This window comes from Eurypyga helias, unplaced genomic scaffold (genome assembly GCF_000690775.1).
Source record: "Eurypyga helias isolate BGI_N326 unplaced genomic scaffold, ASM69077v1 scaffold13003, whole genome shotgun sequence".
NCBI classification, from domain to species: domain Eukaryota; kingdom Metazoa; phylum Chordata; class Aves; order Eurypygiformes; family Eurypygidae; genus Eurypyga; species Eurypyga helias.
The window spans coordinates 10,747-21,594 of record NW_010240623.1 but is presented as its reverse complement, the minus strand read 5'-3'; the positions used below and the strand labels follow the sequence as shown (position 1 = coordinate 21,594).

Sequence of the window (10,848 nt, the reverse complement as noted above, 5' to 3'; positions counted from 1 at the left end):
CCCCCCCCCCAGCCTCTCTGTCCAGGACCTCCTCTTTAGCCAAGAACATGAAGCTGGGGATGCTTAGGAGAGCTAGATGCTGAGGAATCAAGATATTATGATGGGATCAAATATACAGTTATTAGGCAAGTCTAATCAGGCCAGCCTCCTCCTTCCCTGCTAAAGTTACAGCAGCTGATTAGCAGGGCTTCTTCCCCCAGGCAGGAATTTGCAAAGTGCGGTAGCTGTGCCGCAGCAGCATTGCATGCTAAATGCTTTTTGTGGGCTCTGATCTTCCTTCTTTCCCTGCAATGTGACTAGATTATTACTGCCATTGCTTTGTTGCTACGAGTATTAGTTTTTGCTCATCTCTATTGCCTTGGGCAGTAGGTTTCTTGCAACAGGAGATGGGGGCCGTAGCTTTGCCATCTTGTTTGTGGGATTTCAGTAGGAGAATTAGGCTTGCAGAAGGAGAGGACTGGGGCAGCAGTGGTTAGTGACGGGAATGCAAGAAGCATGAAAGGATACTTGGCCATCCTCAGCGGTCTAAGTCTTGTACCTGTTGAAGCAGATGAGAAAAGTAAAATTAGCTGAATGTAAAAACTTAAAGCTGGCAAGTTAAACCACAGTTGTGTTAATTAAACTAAACTTCATTAAGCTAAACAAAGTCTGTTTTAAATTGAAGTGTGTTCTTACAGAAGTTCAGTACCATTCAGAGCGTAAGATGCTGCTGTGGTGGTGGTAAGACCATACAGAAAACTTCTCGCTGCATGACCAGGATCACATGCATTTTAGGTGGAGGTTAAGTAGCCTCTTGCCCTTCTCACTCTGATCCTCTTATTCTTTTCTAAACTCCAAAGGAAAAACAAGCAAACAAACAGAAACCACCCAGCTCTAAATTTGCAAGGTCACCTAACTGATGTGGGTACTCCTCCATTTCCCAGTGCAGACAAGTCTTGAATCTACTGAAAAATAGCACCTAGCAGAGGTTCTCTTTGCAAACAGGGAATTACTTGGTTTTCACTGAAAAGCCATCATGTTCTTCAAAATATTTCAGGGTAATCTAAAAGTTTGCTTTCAGGTAGGATTTCAGTTTTGACTGAGTTCTGCAATTTGGTGTGGGACCTGAACTTTGAAAATATGAAAATGACCACCAGATCAGCCTAAGATCCATCCTGCATAGTGTTTGACCTCACCTGAAGCAGATGAAAGGTTTGAGACATAGTAAAGATTTTGCTAACAAGGAGACTTTCTACACAGCACATTTCTAATAATGCCTGTCTTATTTCCCTTGACACAAAGAATTTGAACATTTAGAATTAGAAATTATTCTGGTCTGTGTATTTAAACTCTTAAGAGCTCATCTATTAAGTACATAGTTGCTACATTTGTACGTGAAAACACTGAGTTGTCTACTAAGGTCCAAGCTGTTTGCTGACTTCTAATATAAAAGAAGTGGATACTCTTGTCTGGTTTGAGCATTGTTTGGTTATGGAGAACTGATGATTATAAATTGTATCTTAGGTCAGTCTCTAATTCACTCGAGTTTTCTGTAAGCCATGGAGTATGGTGCTGATGGAATCTGTCATTTTGTTCACCTACTGAAGTACACCTAAGTCCTGCTTAATTGCATGCAAAACACCTACCTTACAAGAGGGGAAAATCAAACCCTGATGAAAGCTGGCTATCAGCCTGATCAAGAATATCATAGGAGAATTTTAGGTATTGCTGCCAGGATTAATACTTACTAAAAATAGTGTTAAGAATTCACATAGTGAAAGCTGAAGTAGAATATTGCTTTATGTATCCATCAGACGAATGGAAATATTTGCATTTTTAAAAAAGTATGTATTTGCTCATGTACTTGTGACTTTTGGAAAAGTACATCTTGAAATACAAATAAATACCCAGTTGTAGGTTGTGTCTTAATGCAGACTTTTGAGAGATTTATTTGTAAAAATGAAAGGAATATCTGTAATACGTATGCTTTCATTTCTGGATGCTGCCTTCAGAACCGAAAGGAGAAAATCAGTTTATCTGGGTTTGTTTTCTTTTCTTCCTTTCCAAGCCCCAAAATCTCCTTCAGAAAAGACTCGATATGATACATCTCTCGGCCTTCTTACAAAGAAGTTCATTCAGTTGTTGAGCCAATCTCCTGATGGGGTCTTAGATTTGAATAGAGCAGCAGAGGTCCTCAAGGTGCAAAAAAGGAGGATTTACGATATCACCAATGTACTGGAAGGCATCCATCTCATTAAGAAAAAATCCAAAAACAACATTCAGTGGATGTAAGTATTTTTTATCCTTTTCCATTTCTGCTGTCTGATCTCACGGTCACAGAGCGGCAGTGTTTTTCTTCTCCCACCCTCTATTCTAACACTTTGCTCCAAACAATTATTCAAAACAAATTCTATCAGGATAAAGCTTTCTTTTTCTGTTAAAAAAGGCTTTCAGTGTATAACTAGCATATTTCAGGGAAATTGGAAACCAGCATTTTGTCTGAATAATAGATCAGATCATTTACTTCTGCTAGTGGAGTAAGTTTTGAGGTACACATCTCTACAAGTAGCCTTCCTCCGTATTTTTCAGGGTGTTTGAGGAGAGGGGAAATAGAAGCAAGATTTTGTAGGCACTTAGAAATACTCAACTTTTCTGTCTTGGTGACAGTTCTAAGATGTGTCATCATGATTGAAAGATGCTTTTCTGGAAAGCATAGTTTATTTCGACTCATTATGGGTATATTTAGGGAGAAGGGGCTAAGGACTTGATGATCTGCAGTGTAAAGCCCTGCTTCTTCCCTTTCCAATAGAACAGAATCAAGTTTTCCAAATGCTGAAAAGCTGTCTTCCTTCTTTGTATCTGTAGGGGCTGCAGTCTGTCAGAGGATGGTGGCATGCTGGCACAGCATCAAGGCCTTACGAAGGAGGTGACTGAACTGACTCAGGAAGAGAAAAAACTGGATGAGCTAATCCAAAGCTGCACCCTGGACCTCAAGCTGTTAACAGAGGACTCGGAGAACCAGAGATATCCTTTGTCTCAAAACCTCAGAGGTGGTCAGACTCCTTGCTGTGCCTTGTAATACTAGAATTCCTCTACATAATGTGATACAAAGCATCAGAAATGGCTAGAAGTTGGCTAATGGATTTTAATGTAGTTTTATATAAATTACAGCCGCTTGTAATGCTTCTAGAATGTCTAAAAAAAAAAAAAAAGCATATGAAGGAGCTCATTGACATCTATGTTCTCACAGAGTAGAACCAAGAATTTATCTGATTAAAAGTGACAATATCTAAATCACTGTGCTTTTTTGATTATTGTGACCCTAGGGCAAAGCCCTTCAGGTGTGCAGAAGTCATAAAGGCATGCAGACAAAGCCTTTGCTAAGGTAACAGTTGTGTGTGTACTCATTACATAATATTATCTTTTTACATTCATCTGATGTGTATAAAATTACAATCAGAAGAAAATAAAGTTGGGAGTCAGTTTAGTCCGAAACTTACAAAAGAATTTTTAGATTCTTCTGGTTAGAGAATCTAATATAATCATAATGGTTTTATGAGGTCTCAATGTCTATTTTAGAGTGAATTATTTATTGTAATACCAATGTTCCTTTGCATAAGGCTCATATGACTTTTGGTATTTTGGCTGCTAATACCCCTTGTGATTAACCAATTTTCTCTTTCACTAAATTTCCCACCTATTAGCAACCAAAGAGATCATTTTATTGAATGTCCTATGTGAAAATTTTCATAAGTTCAAATGGTCAATAGTTTTAAAGTATCTAATAATAAAGTGGACTCATTCTCTGTTTTGAAGGATAGGAATTAACTATGGAAGTGTCAGCAAAAAAGTAATGTGAACTGTATAAATACTGTCTTTTGACTAAGCTTGCATCTCAATGTTTATGAAAGCAAGACCACCAAGTGGCATTGGGAGTAGGGGTCAGCACTGCATTCAGCTAAGAGCTTGATCACAAAGAGATTTAAACAAGACAAAACTGAACATTAAGATTTTCTTTTCCAAGTGCTGAGTGATGCTGTGGAGATCCCTATCTTGTGGCTGCTGGCTCCCTTGGGGATGGGTGAGGAGGAATGATCATCATTAGCAGTGTGCTATGTGGTCAATGTTCAGGCACATCCAGAGGTGTCAGTCTCATGCTCTTGGATTTAGGAGACCATATTCCCCAAATCCTTTTGTGACTCTTAAGTTTACTGATAGTGTTACTGATTATTGAGGAAAGAATGCGCAAGTGTGAAACTTGGGAATGAATTTGATTGCATCCCAGTAATGTCTTTCTGAAGTCTGACATGAGATGACCTACTGAGTACTCTTGTTGCTGAGAAGCCTCTTCCTTTGCTTCATCTCTGAAGTTGAAGTTTAGGCTTCAGAAGAGTTTTTCCTTACGATTAGGAGATGCGTGCTTCCTAATCTGCCTCATAAATAGAATCAGAAAGCAACTGATCACTAACTACCTTGAAGGTTTTGGGATATGCCTGGCATTAGCATGTGGATCTTCTAGCTACATCAAATGGAGACTGTTTTATTTGAAATACATGGATTTTTCCTTTGTATAATGACAGCTGCCTTTGCTGTAATTTGCACTCTGCCTTTGCAAACCGTACTAAACAAGTGGTGAAAGCTGACCTACCTGTCACTTTGCCTTCTGACCTGTTACTTTGCATTTGGTCCAAGTCAAATGTGAGACGTACTGGCATTTTGAGCTTGAGCAGTCTGTCTTACTATATGGCAATAGTACACATTTACCGAAGTTGTTCACATTTACACGCTCAAAAATTAAAATTATAAATTAGGCTTGCTACTTCTGTGGCATAAATATTATGCTAGGTACCTTACTGATGGCAAAAATAAAGAGGTGGAAGTGCTTGCATGTGACTGTGGCCATTTCACAGTTCTTTTCATGATCAAACGCACTGTGACACCTCAGTTACATAGGTCAGTAAGTGAGGCATCACTGTGCAATAATCCACCAAAACACCGAAAAAATTTGTTGATTTGGACAAATTAATGTTGAACAGCAAAATATTCATATTCATTCCATGCTTACTCAGAAACTGACATTCTGCAGTGTGAAGTTTAAGGTAGCTGTTTAAACAGGATTTTAATATAATTGTATAAAATATAAATATATACATACGACTAAATATTTACAAAAATCAAATTAAAAATGAAATTCTTATTTTGTTGATGACTTAAAAAATATACTGTGTATATAGCACGCATCTGTAAATTCCTTTACACCTTTTCTGTGATTTCCAGTTCTTTACATTTTGATTGCAAGCGTGTAAAAACTGTTCTTTCCTTCAGTCTGTAAGTGACTGCAGCTTGTTGAGCTTTAGCTTAGGTAACTTTTTATGTGTACGGAAAAGACAGAAGTCTCAGTATGGAGAATCCCTTTTGTCACATGGTAGTGGCCACAGCTGTTAGATGAAGGAAGTTGCTGCACAGTTTCACTGCAATCACCACCAGTGTAGAGAATAGAAAACATCAGGCTAAAAGCAACGCAGCCATGAGAAAATGCAAAAATAATTCAAAGACTTCTGCCTCTTCTGATAGTCTGAATATATTGTAACCCAGGTTGTAAAATTCCTTAACAGTGATTACATTAGCTTATGTGACGTATCAAGACATTCGAAAAATTAGTGGCCTTAAAGACCAAACTGTTATAGTTGTGAAAGCTCCTCCAGAAACAAGACTTGAAGTGCCTGACCCAGTGGAGGTAAGAAGAACCTGGCTTTTCCTGCCAGTTTGTGTACTTTTTCTATAGATGGAGCAAACTGAGTCTTACTGTGGTAACTGATGCCCAGGTTGGATTATATTGGCATACAGTCCTGTATTCATCTGTCTTACAAAGTTTATATACATACATATATTTTAAAGAAAGGGGAGACTTTAAAAATCAATTTACACAGGGCATTCATTATTTGTTCATTTTCTTTCAATCAGCTTTCCTTCGGAGTAATCCACACTATTTACAGATTATACTCTTTTGTCATACTATACATAAAGTAGAGCTCTTCCCTGACAATTGGAATTTCCTGTTTATAATCATGTAAAATTTTTCTCTTAAGAGATTGAGCTCTTATTTTATCTAGCTTTATGTAGTTTTAGTCATGAGGCTCATGGATAACTCAGTGCCTTAAGAAGCATCTTTATGACTCATATTACTGATATCGTAATGTATTGAGACATATGTTTTCATGTGGGATTTTCTTTTCTGAAGTATGAGTTATTGTAGAAACTTATTTTACTCCTAGAATTCTTGCCCTTCCTTCTTCCATCATCTTATTTGCTTCGTTGACACTGATTTTACATATCTGTGTAAAACTGTGCAATCTGCTAGGGCATTTTTTTGTTTGCTAATGTGATGTCTCTAGGGGATGGGGATTTCCTTTCCTATTTTCTTCTTAGTACTTTTATTTCTGAAGCTATCTGTGTTCATCTGTCTCCCTCTTCTGTTGCCCCTTGCTACTCAGTCACTGCCACTCAGTCTGAGTGCCAGCTTTTGTATATGAAATGTCTGCCTCTCATTTCATCCTTGTTTTGATTCTTATCACAGGTAGATGTCTAGAGTAACTTAGCTGCTTCTCCCTTCTCTTGCTTGATGTCACAGTTGCAGAGAAAAATGCTTCAGGTGGCTTTCCTTTGAGGATATGCTCAGGGAGTAGCTTTACTACTCTTCATTCTTCTCACAATTTATGAACCACATGGTTCATCTGCTCCTGGGATTTTTATCTCTTGGTGGCAAGTGAGGTGCTTTACAATTCCTAGCTACTATGACAGACCCAAGTGTGTTGGGCAAATGTAATAATTTGTATGAGCTAATGCTTTAGACATTCAAAAATGTACCTAATTTCTTCTCTCAAGAAGTAATTACACATAGGGCTAAACCCCAGAAACCTTTGTGCTTTGTTCATACCTCTAGGTTACTACTTCATCCCTACCCTTGGGCTGGTTCCACTGAGCCCAGGGTCACTTGCTGCTGGCTGGGCAGGAACAGACTCCAGATACTTTGTCACTTCTTTTGCTAAGACGATTTACTTGCTTAGGTCCATTATGGTTTCCATTCTTTTTGCCTTTTTCTTTTTTTTTCCCCTGCCTCTGTCCTTAATTTCCCCTTTGAACCTAGGTAGAGGTTTTGGAAGAACAAGTCATTTTGCTACAGTGAGGAAGGGATATCTTTGATCAGTATCTATAAAGATACACAGTTATTGCTTGCTTCCCCTAGGCGTTACGATTTTTCAGTTCAGTGAAATCAGGTGGGGAGAGAGATGCACACTGTCATTAAAACTAGCGCAGAGACCTCTCATATTCCCTGTATGCAACTTATTTAATGTTCAGCTTCAGGCAGTAGAAGTCCTATTTCTTTATCATTTGCAGTTACAATTCAGTCTGGTTTTTTTTCTTTCCATACCTCAGTCACTCAACAGTACTTTTTCCAACTCCTGCTATTCCCATCTCCTTTTTCCTAATTATCTATAGCATTGTCCTAAGTATTCTTGACTGTTTTCTCTGCCCTAGGGTATCCCTGTTGAGCTGTTTGTAAATGCTGATTATTATGCTATATAACTGTCAGAATGCAAATGAGGGACTTTTTTCAAAGGGCACAATAAAATGTATTTGAAACAAATCTGTAAAGAGGTATATAATGTGTGTATTTATGATTTTTTTAAAACTATTAATGCAATACAGCTGGAACAAGTTTATTTTTAACTGGAGCCATGTATGATCACAACTAAGAGCAACTGCAGATTTTCTATATATGTCGTCTCTGTATTGCATCAATGTCTGAAAGTTTAAGATAATTTCTTGAGACTAATTAGCAGTTCCTGATAATCAAAAACACCATCAGAATTAGAGTTGGTGCCTTGAGGGGAAGGCAGAAAGAAGTTTGGGTGAATAAAATAGCATGGTTGGTTTGGCTTTTTTTTTTTATTTGGAAAAATTTCTGATAAACAGGTGGACTTACACAGAGTTTTTTGAGTTCAGTGTGAATTAGTGCTGAAGGGTTTTGGGTGAGTGAGAAGGATGTTTTGGCATTCTTTTAAAGCAGAAACATTTACAGAAAATACATCCAATAATATTGTTGTGAGTAACAATAAAACCTGTGACTTGCTTTCCATAGTTCCATTCCATCAGGATGCTCCAGGTTATTATGGTTGTAAGAAGATGTTAGGAGTTGAATCATCTATACCTCTGGTTACGATACAACACATTAAAATGATAGGCTTCCAAGATTGTGCATCACACACACAAGTAAAACCTTTATGTTCTCTTCCAGCCTACAAGATGCATCAACCATGCCTTTCACATTAAAAAAAAAAAAAGTGAGGGGAGGGAAATTAAGGTGCTTTTGGTTAGTAAAAAATGTATTTAAAACACTTATAGCCTGGTAAGAATTTAGTCTATACTGTCAATATTCTGTTGTCTTCACTGGTATAACACCTTACTGGTGGGTTTTTTTTTTTGTTAGCAGAGTGCATTGATACATTTATCTAGTACTCAAGGACCTATTGAAGTTTATCTGTGCCCAGAAGAGAATGATGCCCTCAGTCCAATGAAAACTTATAGTCAGGATCACAACGGAAATATTTCCAAACCCATTGCCAAAGGTAAGATTATTTATTTGTAATACTAATGGCCTTCCTTCATGATCTCATTCAAGATTTCATTTTGAACTTCAGATATCCAGCTCTTATTTTTTGGCTTTCTTTTTCTAAGAAGTAGAAAGCTAAGGTATCCATTTTCCACTGTGCCTTTCTGGTTTATATAGTGGGAAATACGTTTTCTTCTGTTTAAAATAAGCTTCATATTTGCATATCATATGGAACGATGTAACCTAAGTTTATGCAATATTGAAGAAAAACAGGTTTTTTTGTTTTGTGTTTTCAAATTAGGACAGTTGCAGCAAAGGTTTGTCTCAACATGAGGCAGAGATATCTGTGTATCAGTATATGAAGCTACACAGTATCACTGATGACATCTGTTTCATAGAAAGTTTTTACTTTCACTATGAATTCCACTGAAAAATGAGCATGTCTCACTAAATTTGTTTTGTTGGGTTTTTCCCCCACAGTAGTTATTTAAACCTTGTAAAATAATTTTTAGTAGAAAAGTCAGTGGTGATAGCAACAAAAGTGTTTTTGGGAAGCCATTTGTAAAATATCAAAAGCAAGCTAGAAATTACATGGAGGCCATTTTTTGTTGAAATAATGCTTTATAAAAGGCCCTTTATGCAGCAATACTTTTTCATCTGTGTCTAATATTTCTAATGAGATTAAGTGTGTCATCTTTTTTTTTTTCCCTCCCTGCTCTTACAGAAGTGGCTTCTGCTAACTCAGGACAAGGTGACTGCTCGTTAAATATAGCAACAATCTCTCCATTGGCTTCTCCAGCCAACCTTCTCCAGCAGACAGAGGACCAGATTCCCTCAAACTTTGAAGGACCATTTGTGAATTTGCTGCCTCCTCTGCTTCAAGAAGATTATTTGCTGAGCCTTGGGGATGAAGAAGGCATCAGTGACCTCTTTGATGCTTATGATTTAGAGAAGCTTCCTTCATTGGTGGATGAATTTATATACAGTTGATTCTCTTAAACGCTGTCCATATCTAAATCACGTTTTTAATGGAATCAAAAAACCTGGCATCATTCACAGTTGTCCCTTACTTACTATAAAATAGCATTATTAAATAAACTAGGCTCTTGAACAGTGCTGATATTTTAGGGAGTATTTAATTAAAATACTATAAACAGCAAGTGAAGGCCTTCTCCTTGACCCTAAGCTCCAGCGCCTTGTGAGTCGGCAAGTGCAAGCAGGTGCCCATAAATATTTTGTCTTCACACTCCACCAGTCTCTCCTTACCGTGACAAGCGGGCTTACGGAGAAGGGCTCAATGAACTGGTTTAGTCCTAAATAACAATTTTATAATAGTATTTCAGGTCGTGCCTTCTGCAGAGAATGCATGTCTTTTGAGTGTCACAACATGGATTGTACCTGCAATGAACATAAATATGAAGTAATGCAAAAGCGTGAAGTGGGATTCTTTAGCTACTTGTGGAAATGTTTAAATTGCTGTCATAATGCTCATTTTGAGCTGTGTATATGTCTCATTATGAGGTCAAATACTTATGTCCTTAAAAGCTTTTAATAAAAATACACTGTAAATGTAGTGTATATTGCAAATATTGAAAAGTATAAAGTTCTGCCAGTTCTCGTAGTAATCACAGATTTTTAAAAATGCTTGTGTGTGTGTGAGTAGTTTTTGTTGTTTGTTTGTTTTTTTTAACTAGAACAAAGATGCACAGTTCTATTTTACTGCCCCCAGTGTGCATTAGAACTGGTACATGAACTTTTGTGGTACTAAGTGGGGCTTTGTGTTAAGTGCCTACTAGAGATGCACTGTGGGTTTTTCCCTCTATGGAAAACACTTATGCCAAGCTTTGTTGAATATATCATATTTATCTCAGTGGGTTAGCTTCCTCTGCTTACAGCTTTTTATAATTCTCCTTGCCAGCAACATGGAACTAATTTTTTTCCAAAGTACATAACTGTAAGTACCACATCAACTGAATTGCATTTATTTTTTGAAAATCTTTGGCAGTATAGTATAGTACCAATATTTATTTTTTGATTGTGAGAGGAATTCTAAGAAGTCTTAAATAATTTTTTTTTGAGTGTAAAATATGTTGCCATGTTCATGGCTAAATTAATGTTGATTAGATGATGCCCGTATAATCCTTTGTTTTCATTACTGTTGTGCTTATCTGACATACTCAGAAAATTAGTATTATTTGTGCTGTAGTAGAATATTATGTATGCAGGTTTTCTGGTACCAATGAGTTGCTGCTATG

At 37.2% G+C, this 10,848-nt stretch overlaps 1 protein-coding gene across 1 annotated transcript in view; it reads left to right on the top strand.

The window, feature by feature from the left end:
- The window catches only part of E2F3 (E2F transcription factor 3), a gene marked incomplete at its 5' end in the record, with an annotated part of 10,191 nt that extends 345 nt beyond the window's left edge, over positions 1-9,846 (top strand). Inside the window, 5 exons of the mRNA XM_010148493.1 lie at positions 2,048-2,267; positions 2,845-3,003; positions 5,602-5,716; positions 8,474-8,609; positions 9,318-9,846. Of these exons, the coding sequence (XP_010146795.1) occupies positions 2,048-2,267; positions 2,845-3,003; positions 5,602-5,716; positions 8,474-8,609; positions 9,318-9,583 (896 nt within the window). The remainder of the gene's footprint in view (positions 1-2,047; positions 2,268-2,844; positions 3,004-5,601; positions 5,717-8,473; positions 8,610-9,317) is intronic.
- Positions 9,847-10,848: the final 1,002 nt, after the last annotated feature.